Genomic DNA, 18,151 nt, shown 5'->3' on the forward strand with positions numbered 1-18,151 from the left:
GCCAATCTTATCTTCACAATGAATGTGTCTAAGTTGTATGCACATCAGTGTGTAAGTGAAAAACTTGCACATAACTGAAAAAACATCCACAATCCACCCCTTAACCATGCCCCCTTTCAGATACGCACACAGGACATGATGCATAACACTTTGTGCTATGCGCCTACCAAATTGTGCATATAACTTTCAATTAAATCCAATGTACGTTGATTATGAATTGTTAATTACCAATTATTGGCGCCGATTAGGTCTATTAATCAAGTTGTGCGCGTACATCGGCTATGCACACTGATGTATGCGCATAACTTTACGGGCTCCTTTTACTAAGCTGCGCTAGTGTTTTGAGCGTGCGCTAACACTGCGCTACACAAAAAATACTAATGCCAGCTCTATGGAGGCGTTGGCGTTAGCGTGTAGCACGCACTAAAACCGCTAGTGCAGCTTAGTAAAAGGAGCCCTAAGTGCTATATACAGAACTTGGGGGTTAACGTCTAAGTTAAATGGTGTGGAATCAATTTCATAAGAATATAAGAATTGGCATACTGGGACAGACCAAAGTCCAGTATCCTGTTTCAAATAGTGGCTGATCCAGGTCTCAAGTCCGGCAGTATTTTATAGACCTCTGTCATAATTTCCCTTTGCCGTCTCATTTCCAGGCTGAAGATCTCTAGTCGTTTTAGCCTTTCCTCATAGGGCCTTACCCCCTCTTTTACAAAGGCGCGTAGCCATTTTAGTGCACTCTAAATGCTAACGCATTAATAGACTTATAATGGGCATAGCATTTAGCACGCTTGCGTAGATTTAGGCCCTGATTCTGCAAAGTGCATCCCGATTTTAGGCAGCTGTAGGCGTCCTACAGCTGTCTAATCAGCCAATCGAGATGCATGTTTTTAAAAAAATGCTCCCCAGGCAAGCCGCCTATATTGAAGGCGCCTCCGGGAGCCTAGGGAGGCCCGCAAAACACCTAAGCTCGCCTAAGGGCCTTAGGCGAACCTAGGCGGCCCTACGTGTCTCCCTAGTAGAGGAAGAGACGCTTAAAATGTAGGCCAGCAAAATGCCGCTATACTTATCGCGGCAAGAGATCTCCCTGCTGCAATAAGTATAGCGGCCACTGCCACCTGTCCCATCACCGGCAGGAGGATTCCCAACTCCTCCTGCCGGAAAGCCGGACCCCCCCCCCAACTAACCTCCCTCCTCCAACTAACCTTTAAATGTTGGTCGACTGGACGGGTCTTGCTGCCGTACAGCCGACAGGCCCGCCTCGTGGAAATGAGACGGGCCTGCCCCTTCCTGGCCCATCCCCGCTAAATCTAAAGCCTGATTGGTCCAGGCTCTAGAAGCCTGGACTAATCAGGCCTTAGGCATAGTGGGTCCGCCCATCCCCACTAATCCTAAGACCTGATTGGGATGGGTGGACCCGCTATGCCTAAGGCCTGATTGGTCCAGGCTTCTATATTTAGCGGGGATGGGCCGGGAAGGATCGGGCCCATCTCATTTCCACGAAGCGGGCCTGTCGACTGGACGGCAGCAAGACCCGTCCAGCCGACCAACATTTAAAGGTTAGTTGGAGGAGGGAGGTTAGTTGGGGGGGTCCGGCTTTCCGGCAGGAGGAGTTGGGCATCCTCCTGCCGGCAATTACGAGTTTGGGGGGAGGGGGCCCAGGGGATTCCGGCAGAAGGAGTTGGGCATCCTCCTGCCGGCGCTTATGAGTTTGGGGGGGGAGGGGGCATCCGGGGTTCCGGCAGGTGGAGTTGGGCTTCCTCCTGCCGGTGATGGGACAGGCGGCCGCTATACATATCCCTTGCCGTAATAAGTGTAGCGGCCTGTGTCTAATCTAACCCGATTCTCTAACTGGCGTCTGAAACATGGATACCGGTTACAGAATCGGGGTTTAGTGTAGGCCCGATTCTGTATAGGACACCTCTCCCGGGCGACTTATACAGAATCAGGGCCTTAGTGTTTAGCGCACACTAAAACGCTTAGTGCACCTTAGTAAAAGGACCTATTAGTCTTCTGTTCCCTGTTGTTAATCGTTATATATCTTGTTCTGGGCTCCCTGGGAAGGACATGATATAAAATGAATTTATTAAATAAATAAAGCAAAACATAATAGCCACAATTGGTTGGATTGCTACTATTAGACTATAAGTCACATGTTAAGCTGTTAGATAATGGTTTCTCAGAATAGTCATACTGTATAGGAAATGCATAGAAATTGTTATACACTGGTTTTTATGACATATGGTTTTAGGTTGTCTTTTGTTTTTGACACATCAGCATCGATTTTACAGACCAATAGGTGAGATTGTTCATGTTTATTTTTTAACTAGTCTTTAAGCCCGTTACATTAACGGGTGCTAGAAAGCAGCCCCCTTTCCCTCTCCCCCTCCAGTTCCTCCCTAACTGTCTCTCCGTAGCCCCCCTTCTGTCTTCCCCCCCTAAGCAAAATGATCTGCCTCCCAGCACACCCCTCCCCCCCGAAGCAGCCCCCTTTCCCTCTACCCCTCCAATTCCTTCCTGACAGTGTCTCCGTGGTCCCCCTTCTGTCTCCCCTCCCAAGCAAAGCTGTCTGTCTCCCAGCACACCCCTCCCCACCAAAGCAGACCCCTTTCCCTCTACCCCTCCAATTCCTCCCTGACTGTCTGTCCGTGGCCCCCCAATTTGTCTCCCCCCAAGCAAAGCTATCTACCTCCCAGCACACCCCTCCCCCAAAGCAGACCCCTTTCCCTCTGCCCCTCCAGTTCCTCCCTGACTGTGTCTCCGTGGCCCCCCTTCTGTCTCCCCCCCCCCCCAAGCAAAGCTGTCTGCCTCCAAGCACAGCCCTTCCCCATAGCAGGCCCCTTTCCCTCTCCAGCTCCAGTTCCTCCCTGTCTCTCCGTGGCCCCCTTCTGTCTCCCCCCCAAGCAAAGCTGTGTGCCTCCAAGCACACCCCTCCCCCAAAGCAGGCCCCTTTCCCTCTTCCTCTTCCTTTTTCACAGTTCCTCCCTCTCTCTTTGTGGCCTACCCGATTTTATCTTCTCGCGGTCTGCCCAGCTCCCCTAGTCCCTTGCCGCCGCCACCCCCTTCCCTTCCCTTGGTCGACAAACCTCTTGGCTCCAGCAGCGGCTGCAGCACTGTAAACACGCTGCTTTGCGGCCTCTACTGCCCCGATTTGCTCTTCCGTGTCTCTGATGACGTCATCAGAGACACGGAAGAGCAAATCGGGGCAGTAGAGGCCGCGAAGCAGCGTGTTTACAGTGCTGCGGCCGTTGCTCAAGTCAAGAGGTTTGTCGACCAAGGGAAGGGAAGGGGTGGCGGCGGCGGCAAGGGACTAAGGTAGCCGGCCAGAACGCGAGAAGAGAAAATCGGGTGGGAGGCTCAACAGGGATTGGGGGGGGAGGGGCGAAGACAACGACAAAAACTGAGCCCTTGCTTTCTCCCTAGCTCCCAGTGCCCTACCGGTCTGTACACCGCGATCTGGAGAGCAGGGAGTGCAACGGTTGCGGCTGGGAAGCAGTAAGGCTGGGGACTTGCGCATGCGCACGTCTGCAAAGCCACGGACATACATCTCAGGGATTTCAGATCACGCAGATCTGAGTGCGCATGCGTGTCTAGCGTTTTATTATATTAGATTTTTTTCTATTGTTTCATCTCCACTTTTGGTGATTTGTTTTAATGGTGTTGGTGTATATATTAGCCATTCACATTTTAATAATGTTATTCATCAATTCAGATGGAATTATTTACATTCTTTATGGGACTTTTTATAGTACAGAATTTCAAAGTATTATTTTCCTGACATATGAAATTTGCTTCTTTATGCATGGTTTATAATATTTTGATATTTTATTATTATTTTTTGTATGTTTTAAATGTACAATATCTGTCATGATTTTATATCTGTGTATAAAAATGATGTTATATTTGGCTAATAAAATTTTTTAAACAGACCCATGTTAGGTCTTTTCTAATAAAATATACAAACAATTTATAAGTGACGTGTGGAGGGAGTTTATAAGCAATTTATAGTGAAGTGTGGAGGGAGTTGTGAGACATTTCCCCTCCTTTTTTATGCACACATATCCGTTGTATGGTTTGGTTTAATTTTACATGACAAAATCTTTTCATTTTTGATGAAACTTTATTGGGTGAGCATTTGAATTGCATTTCACAGTTCTTATTTTTGTTTGAGAACAATAATGCCCTTATTTTATATATAGTGCTGAAAACTGGGCACCCAATTGGGTGCACAGGGGTCATTCACACACTTAACTAAATTACTAATTGACTAAATTAGTGATAAATACCAATAATTGGCATCAACAAGCACTAATTTAAAATTACATGCATTAAAGACTCCTATATTTTTCAACTTAGCACCTAATTTCTATGCCATGTAATACATAGAGGGGCGTGGACATGGGAGGGACATGATCTAATCAGGGGCATGTCAATCAATTAAGTGCTAAGTTATAGAAGGCTGTTGGGCAGCGAATCGGGATGCACGTTTAAAAAAAACAAAACACCAAAACACTCTCCAAAACAGGACGCCCACATTCAAGGCCTCTGGAGAGCACCTACAGAGATGTGTAGCATATCTACATAGACGCATAGCGATGCTTAAGCACGCCCAAGATTACTTGTGGGCATGGCTTTGCCCAGAAGTGGTGGTATACATCTCCATAGATGGGATTCATACGTCTGAAATGTAGGCCTGCAGAATGCCAGTGGCTGATCACCGCACAGGAATCCCTGGTCAACTGAGCCAACAGGCCCCCCAAAACCGCAACTTTGGGGAGTCCTGCTAGCTCAGCTGATTGGGGGAAATTTCCCTGCCGCGATCAGCTCAGCTGGCTGCGATGGGCAGAGGATCTGCCCCTCACAATTGGTAGGAGGGATGCCTACTCCCTCCTGCCTGAAAACAACCTCTCTGACATCACCTCCTCCCAAAATCTGTGTTCATGACATACTTCTTAACCATGCTGACCTTTTCCTTCCATGGACAGATCTTGTCTAGGAAATTTGGTTACTGTGTGTATTTCTCTTTGCTGTATGAAGGAAATAAGGAGTATTACAGAGGCAGCATTAAATGCTATAGCATCTGCAAGAATAAAACAACTTGCTTGTCCAAAACACAGAAGTACCATCGATTTGGGAAGATCAGATAAACCACTATGGAAGGTAAAATACCCGTATTTACATTGCTTGCATGACAAAGGTAATTTGTAATTCCTTTTTTTTTATTGAAAACACTTTATTTTCCAATTGTGCATAGAGAAAACATGGCACTCCCGCTAGTTTCCAAACACTTTCAGATCAGCTTCAGGTGCCCAATAGAACTCTCTCCACTCCCATAGGGACCCTTTGGCCCTTCTTCAGAGTAAATTGCATTGTTCTAGAAAAAAAAATACATTTCAGAGAAAGGGAGAGTGTTCTAGTTTACCCATCCCCCTCTCAATTCTATAAATTTGTTAAATTAGGCGCCAATTGACCTAACCCCAGATCCTACTTTTTCCTCTCTTGGAAACCTTCTCTGATCTAACGTTGTAATCCTTCTTCCATAACTCTTTTTGTAATCCGCTTTGAACCGAAAGGTAATGGCAGAATAGAAATCTGTAATGTAATGTAATGTAATAATAGCCTTTAAGTGGTGTTTAGTGGTGGTAATTGATACCAGTTTGTAGTTATGTGTGTATATGAGTTCCTATAAGCGTCGGTAGCAGCGCGGGCCATTCAGCGAGGCTCTCTGCGCTAGAAACTGCTATCACAGTTTCATAAAAGAGGGGGCAAGTGTATAGCCCTCGATGGAGACTGCCCCAACTTTGTTGGTTGGGCTGAGTACTTTTCAGCAGCCTCTCATATACTCTCCAGACTTGAAGAAGGAGGTTTTGGCCTCCCAAACTAGTCAAAAAATCTATTTAGGGCTCCTTTTACAAAGCAGCATTACCAATCAGTGGTGCACTGAGTGTGAAGAAGTCAATTCAATTTCCATGGGCTTTTTCACATTCAGCGCACATATTCACCACTTTGTAAAAGGAGCCCTTAGTCTTATTTCTTTTATTTAACTTTTAAAGTACGTTAACACTGCTACCGTGTCTTTATCCTCAATTAACAATTAAAAAAATAAATAAATAAATAAAAATTCTAACTTTCATGTCTGGCCATTTAATTTTTTTCTAATTGAGTCCCCTTTCTTTGCTCCTAGCATGCAGCATCACTCGGTCTCGGTCTCTCTTTCTCATCCTAACCTCTTCTTCCCTTGCACTATTTACCACTACCAGGTCTGAGGCCGAGAAGGTTGTAGTTGGGGCTGGGGAAGCTTAACCTATGGGTTCCCTACCAAATGTTTAGCCAACCCTCTCATATTCTTGGGGGGGGGGGGAGATCCAGTGGTGAACTGGGGGACAGTAGCATATTCCCTCCCTACCCTCATGCATTACAGTTAGTATCTTTGCCACCAGTTAAACAAATTTCCTGCTGAGCCACCCCCCCCCCCCTCCTCCTGGCTCTGTTGTAATAACATGGAACTTGGCAGGGTGCCTACAGCTTCCAACTCCAGATGCCACGAGCATGTTCAGTTCTTGCGTTAGCAGCCGCAGGTAACCACTGACTTCTGGCTTACTGAAACAGTGCAGGAAGAGATCGGCTTCACAATGACTTATTTGGCTGATGAGACTTTGGCATCTTTACCAGACATTTAAGGTTAGGAGAGGCCCTGAACCAAAGGTGGGGGTGGGGATGGGGCAGCCCCCCATAGCTATGCCACTGTTCCCCACTATCCTAGTAATGTCAGTGGCAGTTTCAAAAATGAAATTTAATGCTTTCTTCAGTTCCTATGACCCTCCCAACCTCAGCCTTTTTTTTTTTTTTTTTGCCTACAAGCATTATATACATTTTCTCTTCTGTCTCCCCATTTGCCTTTTTTTTGCCAGTGTCAAGATTGATTTTCTCTCCCCATGTCTTCCCATCCTTTACCCATTTTCTCTCTTAGATATACCCCCTGGACTACATCCTCTCCCTTTCTCCTCACCTGACTGCCAATTGCTGCCTTCAATGAATCCTTGCCTCCCTGGTGCTGGAGGATGAATTTCTCAAGTTCTCGGCTTCCCTGCCAGCAGTGAAATTCTCCACCAGGATCCTTGCTTCTCTGCTGTGACTGGTTTAACCACGATGCTGAGCTGTGCTGCACTGGAAGTTAACATAGTAAATGACAGCAGATCCATCCAGTCTGCCCATTAGTTATTCTCATTAAAAATACCCTTAAAATAAGTTGAAATTAGTATTGTGCTAGATACCGCAGGAACAGCCTCAATTTCCGATACTGCATGGCTCAAGCTCCCGTTTAGTGTGGCAGGGAAGCAGGGATCCCATCACAGGACTTAAGGAAGCTTCTGCAGGCCAAGAAAATGGGGTTGGTTGGACAAGACTGCTCTAGAGGGTTACAAAGCCATGAGGCTATCTTTGCATTTGGGTAGGTTTCCTCTTCTCTTGTCATTGGGTTCAGCCATTACAGCCACCAGACCTTGGTTTGAAGCAACTGGGTGGGGTTCTCTGCGGGATACGAATCAAGATTATTAACAGCATTGCTAAAACCAAACCGTGCTAACTCATTCCCAGCTTAATTACAGTAACAGGCACCTCCAGCATGAAATAATATTGTTGACATTTGGGGGTCTACTTCCTGTTGTAAGCTTGTGCAAAATCTGATATTGTTGCTAATGCACCCCTCCTTGTCTTAAGTAATCTGCCACCTTAAACAGATACCTAAGTTACCTCTACCAGTAACTAACCTGTGTCTATGAGATTGCTCTGTATTTCACTGATGGTGCATTTAGTCAAACTTTTTGGTTAAAATTGATCACATTTATAAAGAAAACCTCAAGGGCAGACAAGAACACAATATCATCATGAGAGTGGCTTTAAAATATGAACACAGTCTAATGAGTGGCATTGCATTAAGTATTTGGTCTGACATTTACAGGTACCCAGAAATGCCAGATATAAAGCAGTAAGTCCAAGACTTGAACAGCTGGCTGCAGCCAAACATGTGCCATCTAGTTATCAGCCTGATCGTAATTCCAAATGGTCTGTATCCATCAAGACTAAGCTTGCAGTAGTTTCTCCTAGGATAATAGAGTTATCCAAGCCAATTCAAAGGTAGGTTCTAATCAAAAGAAACTGGAGTAAGGAGAGGAGTCTATGCAAATAAAATAACATTCTTAGGACATTCAAGAAGGTATCAAATTCAAGGAAAGTTCTTAATACTTTCACTTATTTTCTCTAAACATTTTCTGCCCGATATTTAAAACAATTTAACCAGCCAGGAATAGCTCTTGGCTGGTTAAATAGTACGTTAGATAGATTGTGAGCCCGCCGGGACAGATAGGGAAAATGCTTGAGTACCTGATTGTAGAACCGCTTAGATAACCTTGATAGGCGGTATATAAAATTCTAATAAACTTGAAACTTGAAACTTAATTTAACTGGCTATCTGGTAATATTAAGCAGGAGATAGCCAGTTATCACTGCTGAATATCGCTGGTAGGCACTTAGGCCCAGATTCTTGAACCAACACAGATTTTTTAGGCGCCCACACTCGGTTAAAAACGCCATTCAAATGGTGTTTGTAGCTGAGTTTTAAGGCGCCTAATGGCATCTGAAAAATGGGTGCCAGAATCACGCCTACAGAGGTGCTTTAGGTCATCGAATGCTATTGTGGGTGTGGCTAACACCAGACGTGGCATTAGGCGATCTAAAGTACTTCCATAGGCGCAATTCACATCATACACAGGCGACAGAAATGTAAGCCAGGAAAACCCTGACCTACATTTCCGGTGCCTACCTTTGCTGGAGACGCATTCCTGTACCTGGTGCCGTTGCATGATTGACACATGATCAGCGGCCGCTTTTAAGGTGGCTGCTGACCATGGTACCGGTTACAGAATCTGGGCCTTAGTGGGTAGCTGGTTATATCTTGCAATATAACCTGCTGTCTGATGGTATTCAGAGCATCACCAACTAAATTTGGCGACCAAATTAGGCCATTGAAATAGCTGAAATATCTTTTGCTGGTTCAAATCTAACCAGCCAGTGCTGAATATCAGGTTGGCCGGTTAAATTTAAACCGGCCAAAAGACACTCAGATATTCAATGATGGTCGTCAGAAACTGCCCAGCATTGAATATCCAGGCTGACCACCAAACACTCCCACTTTCTGAATATTGGCCCTTTTTGTAATGGTTTCTGTTCAGGTGGCATACACTGGCCACTTCAATTCCATCCCTGACTGAAGTTTGGAGTCTTCTCCAAGATTAAAATGCCTCAGTTCTGATACAGTACCAGCAGGGTTGGGCTACTTCAATTGGAAGAAGGCCCCACTTGGAGTATTGTGTTCAGTTTTGGAGACCGTATCTGGCGAAGGACGTAAGAAGACTTGAAGCGGTCCAGAGGAGGGTGACAAAAATGATACCAGAAGACGTATGAGGAAAGACTGGAAGCCCTGAATATGTATACCCTAGAGGAAAGGAGGGACAAGGGAGATATGATTCAGACGTTCAAATACTTGAAGGGTATTAACGTAGAACAAAATCTTTTCCAGAGAAAGGAAAATGGTAAAACCAGAGGACATAATTTGAGGTTGAGGAGTGGTAGATTCAAGAACAATGTTAAGAAATTCTACTTTACGGAGAGGGTGGTGGATGCCTGGAATACGCTCCCGAGAGAGGTGGTGGAGAGGAAAACGGTGACTGAGTTCAAAGAAGCGTGGGATGAACACAGAGGATCTAGAATCAGAAAATAATATTAAATATTGAAGAACTAAGGCCAGTACTGGGCAGACTTGCAAGGTCTGTGTCTGTATATGGCTGTTTGGGGGAGGATGGGCTGAAGAGGGCTTCAATGGCTGGGAGGGTTTAGATGGGATGGAGTAGGTTTTAACGGAGATTTCGGCAGTTGGAACCCAAGCACAGTACTGGGTAGAGCTTTGGATTCTTGCCCAGAAATAGCTAATAAGAAAAAATTTAAAAAAAAATTTAAATTGAATCAGGTTGGGCAGACTGGATGGACCATTCAGGTCTTTATTTGCCATCATCTACTATGTTACTATGGATTCAAACCATGTGATCGCCATGATGTTGAGTCCATATCACAGCAGTAAAGCCTGAGCCAGAAAGATTTGTACTAAAAATAAATGTTAGAGATGTGCATTCATTTGAAATGGCATAGGAAATATCACTGTCGGGTTTATATTCACATGACACCAGCTTACATTGGAGGCTTGTGTGCTGTGATGTTTGTTTGTAGCCTCTTAACTACTTGGATTTTCTGTGACTTATGTTTTTTTATACTTAACACAGTAAATTACCCTATAAGAGACCTCTGCACTATGCAACTACAAATAAATAAAACAATACAGAAATCCTTCGCAGTTATGAGAAACCTAAGACAAGTCAGGAAATTATTTGAAAGAACACAATTCCAGTTTATAGTACAATCCCTAATCCTAAGTCTACTAGGTTACTGCAACATCCTCTACCTCCCCTGCCCTGCTACAATGACTAAACAACTACAAACAATCCAAAATACTGCTCTACTCTTTAAGGAAACACAACCATATTACAGAAGCATACTTCAACTCACATTGGCTACCAATCCAAGAAAGAATACTATTTAAATTTTACTGTATGTTATTTAAAACCTTAAATGGAGACAGCCCAACCTACCTAAAAAACCGCCTCATCCAAACTACCTTAGTCAGACATAGAAAAACACACACCCCATTCACACACCCCTCGATCAAAGAAGTAAAATGGAAAAAACTATACGATGGCCTCCTAGCCACTCAAGTAGCTAAACTAGATAACCAAATCTCCAATCTACTGATAACGACCCCAGACGACAAGATGTTCAGAAAAGAAATAAAAACTATACTCTTCAAGAAATTCCTGAAACAGTCCTAACATCAAACTTACCATCCTTCCTCCCTCCATTTTCCCGCTACACAACTACATGACCTACTCGTTACCTCTCTAGAAATTACAAACGATCTTCCATTGTAACCACCATTTTTAACTCTTTTGTAATCCACCTTGAACCGCAAGGTAATGGCGGAATAGAAATCTCTAATGTAATGTATTTCATTTTGGCAAAACATGGCCAGTGTTGGGTCATTGGTATTTTATACATTATTTGGGTTTTGTCTTGTGGGATACTTGTGACTGTATACATAAGGTGACCATATATCCCGTTTTGAACGGGACTGTCCCTTTTTCAGATCCCCTGTCCCGTTGTTCCCACTCACAGCTTCGGGATGCTGAAATATCCCGTTTTCAGAGTCGGCATCCCGAAGCTGTGAGTGGGGACAACGGTACAGGGGATCGCAGCCTGGATTCGGCAGCGGCAGCATCATCGCTCCGGGCTCCGCTGACTCACTCTCCCTCCCTTGCAAAACCCCGCCGACCCTCCCATGCGAGATGATCGACCGAGTGACAAACCTCCCTCCAGCAGCATTGGCAGCCGCAGCACTCTAAACAGGCTGCTTCGCGGCTTTCTCCTGCCGGTGAGTCCCTCTGCCGCAACACTGTGACACAGCAGAGGGACACACCAGCAGGAGAAAGCCACAAAGCAGCCTATTTAGAGTGCTGCGGCTGCCAACGCTGCTGGAGGGAGGTTTGTTGCTCGATCATCTTGCGTGGGAGGGTCGGCAGGGTTTGCATGGGAGGGAGAGATAGGAGAATCAGCGGGGGTTCAGCTGGGAGGGGGAGAAGTGGTCTGCTTCGGGTGCTCCAAGGCCTGGCACCATTACCTTCTTCGGACAGCAGCAGCATTTACAATTTGCTGCTGTTGCCGGCTTCAGGCCTTCCTCTCTGTTGGGCCCTGCCTATTTCCTGTTTTTATAAAGATAGGACCCAACAGAGAAGAAGGCCTGAAGTCGGCAATAGCAGTGAATTGTGAATGCTGCTGCTGCCCGATGAAGTTCATGACAGCAGGCCTTGGGTGATAGAAGGAGGAAAGGGAGCAGAGGGGTAGAGAATTGGGGAGAGTGTTGCTGTACCCAAATGGAGGGAGAAGGAAGATGAGGGACGGAATGAAAGGAGATGCCAGGGCTTGGAGGGAAGAAGAGATGCCAGGGCATGGAGGGAAGGAGGAAGGTATGCCAGACCAAGGGAAAAAGAAGGGGGAAAGGAAGGAGGAGATGTCAGAGAATGGAGGGGGTGGGAGAGATGGAAGAAAAGGAAAGGAGAGAGATGCCAGACCGTGGGGTGGGAAGGAAAGATAGGAGAAGAGAGAGATACCAAAGCATAGGGGAGGGGGTGGTGACAGAGAGAGAAAAATGGAGAGGTGGCAGAGCTGAAATCAATCATGTACAAAGGACAGAAAGGGCACAGGATAGATAGTTTATGGAAGGAGCATAGAAAGAGGGAAGATGCCATATGGAAGAGAGAGAGAGGGCAGACACTGGATGGAAAGGGCAGAGAGGACAGTGAATGGAAAGGGCGAGACAGAGGGTGAACAGTAGATGGAAGGGGTAGAGAGAGGGAGACAGACACTGAATGGAAGTGTGGGGGAGAGGGGAGCAGACACTGGAAGGAAGTGGGAAGGAGAAAGGAAAAAAGGGCACATGCTGGATTGAGGGAAAATAATAGAGTTAGATACTGGAAGGGGTGAGGGCAAGAGGTGGCAAGCTATAGGTAGACACAGTGAAAGAGGGAAATTGAGGATTGAATAGTAAAGAAGAATTTAGACAGAAGCAGAAAATAAATTGAGAAGGAAGAACAGGGAAGAACAGGAGGAAGGGAGCAGAGAGAGAGATGCCAGAGCAGGGGGGAAGGGAAGGAGACAGATACCAGACCTGGGAGGAGGAAAAGAGGAAGGAGACAATTACTAGATCTAAGGGGAAAAAAGGAGAAGAAAGATATGCTAAAATCTGCTGGGAGGGAGGGAGGGAGGAAAGAAGGAGAGAAAGAGGCAGAGAAAGGGGGGGATTGTAAGCAGATTAGAAAGACTATAGAGAGATAGGCCTGGATGAAAAGGGAAAGACAGGAGGCAGATGCAGGATTATGGGAGGTTCAGATAGAGCGGGAGAGAGGGAGATCTAGAACAAAGGTACAAAGGAGAACTGACACTGGATCTGGGGAGGGTAACAGAGGGAAAAGAGAGAGACCTGGACACAAAGGGGATGGGGCTGGATTGTGAAAGAAATGTTGGATGCAAAAGAAAGAAAGAAAGGAAGAAAGATTGGATGCACAGTCAGAAGGAAGTGCAACCAAGAGATTCATTAAATCACCACACAAAGGTAGGAAAAATGATTTTATTTTCAATTTAGTGATCAAAATGTGTCTGTTTTGAGAATTTATATCTGCTGTCTATATTTTGCACTATATTTGTCTATGTACAGTGTGCTTTTTTAATATTTTATGTTTACCATTATGAATTAATAAGATATTGTGTGTACATGAAAATGAATGGAAGAAATTGGTGGCAGGGCTGGGGGTGGGGCTAGGGTGGGATTGGGGGCAGGACTGAATATTAATAGATGTCCTGTTTTGATGAAAAAAATAAATGGTCACATTATGTATACATCCTTTGTGGATTTTTAAGACTATTGTTTTTTTAAGTTATTTGGATGCTGATTAAACTACAAATTGGTTCATCTGATCTTTTGTTTCACAATCTTTTTGTTGTTTTGTTGGGTTGATAGTCAAAGCGATGTAACCAACAAGATATGACTCCTGTCTAGTTAAATCTGGGCTAACTGGTCATATTCAGTGTTATTTAACCAGTCAGTGCCACTGAAAGTAACCAGTTATCGCTGAACTGAAAACCGGCTATTTTAGAGGTGTTCTATGGGCGGAGTTGGCAATTGGCTGGTTAAGTGCTAATTTTCAGTACTTAACCGGCTAGGTTAACTGCATAAATAGGACCCCATAAAAGTTAGTCCTATCTTTATGCGATAACCCATAGCCGGTACTGAGAGTTCACTGACCCTCTTTATTTTAATTTTTTTAATTTTTTTCTTTCCCTTGGACAGATTATAGATTGATGAATATTTAGTGTTCCTTTCACACTTTGAGTATTTTAATTTTTTTTTTTAAATTTATAACATTTTATTGAAGAAATCAGTAAATATACAATAATATAATACAATAAAATAGTCATTACATTAAAATTCATCATATTAATTTCCATCAAATGTCTTTCATTTCTTCAAAATATATTTCCAAATTACCCATTACATCTCTTAATACCCTCCCCCTATTTCTTACCCCCTTCCCTTTTCCTATTCACCTCTCCCCCACTCTCCCCTCCTCCTCTCTTCCCTACCCCCTAAATTATATGTAAACCTTTTATTAAAGAAATAAAATAACCCAAAAACTAAACCCCCCCCCAGACCCAATGAAAGTTGACAAAAATAAAGAATTGGAATTTTAAATAAATAATCATAGCTTCAATGTAAATCATTAAGAATTAAACTTCTTGCCTTAGTTGAAAGATTCTGAATATATGGATCCCAAATTTCCATAAACATACAAATTTTCCTAACCGAATGCCTAACTTCCCAAGTCTCAAATAACAAAAGACAATGAAACTGGTTCCTCCAATGCCAAAAACTAGGTGCTTCTTTTGATAATCAAACTTGCATAATACATTTATGTCCTATTATACACACCTTTTGAAATAAGAGACACTTCTTTTTACCAAAAACCCCACAAGCCGCAGCTTTTCTTAAAATTACTCTCTTTGATGAATCTATGACCGAACTACCCCATAATGAGCCTAAAATTAACAGGATGGCAGACCAAAATGACCTAATTAAAGGGCATGACCAAAACGCATGAGTTAAAGTACCAGGATCCTTATTACATTTAATACAAATTGGGGTATTAATTAAACCTGCATGAAAAGCTTGAATTTGTGAAAAATAAGCTCTATGTAAGATTCTAAATGAACATTCCCTCCAGACAGAACCTGTAATAACTTTTGGTATTCTATTAATAGCTTGTGTAAAATCCAAAAGTGAAATTTGACTTCCCAATTCCTCACTCCAACTCTGTAAAATTTTCTCATATGTAAGATCAGGTAATAAATCCCACCACCATTTATGTAATAAGGAAACATAAATAGGTATATCTTCACATTGATTAAAAAAAGAAATTTTTTTTCATGTACTCCAATTGAAAAATCCACTCTCTGTAATTTTTTAAATAATTTACCAATTGTATATATGCAAATAAAGATCCAGGACCCCCTCCTACAGTAGAAGAAAGATCAGGAAAACTCCTCATCTTACCCTTCTCATCCAAAACCTGTGCTAAATAAGAAATACCTTTAAATCCCAATTTCTAAAAACCCTAGACATCATTCCAGGTTGAAAATCTCCATTACTCTGAATAGGCAACATGTCTGTAATACGAGGTTTGTAACCCCATAATTTAACTAAATTGCCCCAAAATGATCTCATTGGAGATAAAATAGAATTACCTCTTAAATTACTTGGCAATTTAGAATGATGTACTTGAAGAAGAAATAATAAATGATAAGGATGATAAAAAGCTTTCTCATAATCTATAGGTGTAAATAAAAAAATCATCCATCACTCAATCCCTAATGTATCTTAATACACAAGCCTTCCCATAAATACGAATATCTAGAAGTCCCAAACCACCCCTTATCCCAGATCCTAGCAAAAAAATCAAAAGATAATTTTGGCTTTTTCCCAGCCCAACAAAATTTAGTAATAGCCAATCTTAATTTCCACCAATCTATATTTGTCAGTTCCAAGGAAAGCATCTGAAACGTATATAGCTATTTTGGAAAAAGAACCATTTAAAAAAGTGCAATACGGGGGGGCGTAGCTTGAGGCGCGACAAAGGTGGATAGGTGAATAAGAGGCTTGATAACCCAGACAACTATTTATAGTAATTATAACTTCCCGATGGCGGTTTTTACATTTTCACTGGTGTATTTCTACAGCCAATAATGGTGTCATCAAAACAAACTAAAATTGATGCTGCCTTCAGTGTGGGAGCCAAATCAAAATGTCAAAAGATGGATTTTGTGATGGCTTCTAATGTTCCCTTACCAGCTGAGGCAGGTGAGATTGTGGGCCATCAGGTTGCTTCTAAAAGAAAATGCAGAGAATATGGCGATTGTACGGGAAGAAGTGACTCAATTGAAAGTTCAAATGGAAATCGCAAATCAGCTAATGGAGCAGCTGGAGTGTCGAATTACAAGAAATGAGTCGGGGCAGGCGCAATGCAGAAAAGATAGAGTGGTTTTAAAAGAAATGGAAAAACAAATGGAAACATGACAATTTTTCTCGTAAAAATAGCTTGAGGGTCTTGGGCTTAGCAGAGGGGGTCGTAGGGAAGGACTGTTTATCTTTTTTGGAAACGCTTATTCCTAAACTGCTTCCCCTCTCTAGTGGGCACAAACTGGAGATAGAATGAGCCCACAGGATCCCAGCACAGAAAATTAACGGTCAAACAAGACCTAGACCATTAATCTTTCGGGTACTCCGGTTTCAGCATGAATTGGAGATATTGAGGTTGGCTAAAACAAACAAACAGTTAAAGTACCAAGGGTCAAATATTATTTTTGTGCCGGATTTCGCAAAAATGACTGCTAAAAAAGGAAGGAATTTTTAATGCTACGGCCTCAATTACAGCTTTTAGGGGCTAAATATGGTTTATTTTATCCGGCAATCATGAGGGTTACTCATGAAAACCATACCGTACAATATGATGACCCAGAAAAACTAAAAAATTATATCTCTCAACAAAGTGAGCCGATGTCATAGGAGCATTGCATTTGCTTCTGTTATAGAAAGTCTTTTAAGCTTGGACAAATTTAAAGGGAAAGGAAGAAAAAAGGATAAGTCAACATTGAGAGGTGAACTTTATAAATATTATATTAAAGACTGGAAATGCAAGTATAATATATGTAACTTTCATATTTGCAATAAGGAATTGATTTAACTGAAGGAAAGAGACATTGGATTGTAAAGAGGTTGAAGATACGTTAGAATAGAATTATAAAAGTAGAGGAATACAGCTGACATGTGGAATGTAGCTCTGCAGTTTGAAAAATAAGTCTGGCACAAGAAGATGTTAGATTAAGTTTAAGGATTCTTTGTCATGCTCACATTTATATTATCATTGGCATTGACGAATTACTCTTGCCAGTATTAGATGCTGCTCACCTGAATGATATATTAACATTCTCTGCTTCCGGAGTCCTAAGGGCAACAGAAAAACAGCTGATGGGTGTCAATATAAATGGTGTGAACTGGGCTGCCATAAGGAAATTCACTGATGATATAAAACAAAGCTTAGAGCATTTGATATGTGGGTGGAAATCTTGGTGATTATCATCCTTCAGTTCATCTATCTTCAGACTGTAATTCTAAGAATGGATGGGGACAAGGCTATGGAAGAAATTCAGCTAAAGACTAGACTGAACTGAAGAGATCAGAATTCGAACTTGGATCTAAGTGCTAAGAAGAAAAGCAGTTTTACAGATCATCCACTAGGAAGTATTATAGATCCAGAACAGACAACCTATTGAGGGTCGCGCTGATGACTGCCTCGTTGTTTGATGGTCCCGGGGCCCATAATGAATTGGGGGATTTTCAAAAGAGTTCAAGGTGCTGCGGCTTTATAGAAAAGATATTTGAGTTGGTTTTTATTTTTTTTATATATTGCTTTATAAATTGATTGTAAGTCGACTTGATGTAATGTAGTATAGAATGGTAAAATATCTTAATTTCATAATTAAGTAGGCAAATAAATAGCTCTGTATATTTTAACTAATCTAATTAGTTCATCATAATTATTGAATTGAACTGAAATGATAGGTATAATGTTTATACAGAGATATTTATTATAATATATTGATCTGATAGATAATTTTAATTAAATAAATAAGATTTATTGGTTTTTCTTTATACTTCACGGTATAGCGGTATATAAGAAATAAATTATTATTATTATTATTATATATGATATTTCAACGCAGAATGTAGGGGGCTTAGTAGTACATTTAATAGAGTATGGAGCCCATTGACTAAATTTGTGAAATTATAATAAGGTTTATTTATCTTTTCTTTTCTTCTGCTCATTTACCTTTACACATCCAAGGGGGGAGTGGGGTTGGGGGAGGGAAATAAATAACG

The 18,151-nt window shown here is 42.5% G+C and overlaps 1 protein-coding gene across 3 annotated transcripts in view; it reads left to right on the plus strand.

The window, feature by feature from the left end:
- The window catches only part of THEGL (theg spermatid protein like), a 105,756-nt gene that overhangs the window by 56,566 nt on the left and 31,039 nt on the right, over positions 1-18,151 (plus strand). For all 3 annotated transcript variants that reach the window (XR_004539412.1, XR_004539408.1, XM_033944125.1), the window contains exons 4-5: positions 5,038-5,160; positions 7,961-8,136. Coding sequence is in view for 1 of the 3 variants with exons in the window: in XM_033944125.1 (XP_033800016.1) it covers positions 5,038-5,160; positions 7,961-8,136 (299 nt within the window). In the remaining 2 variants the exon portion in view is untranslated. The remainder of the gene's footprint in view (positions 1-5,037; positions 5,161-7,960; positions 8,137-18,151) is intronic.

This window comes from Geotrypetes seraphini, chromosome 1 (genome assembly GCF_902459505.1).
Source record: "Geotrypetes seraphini chromosome 1, aGeoSer1.1, whole genome shotgun sequence".
NCBI lineage: Eukaryota > Metazoa > Chordata > Amphibia > Gymnophiona > Dermophiidae > Geotrypetes > Geotrypetes seraphini.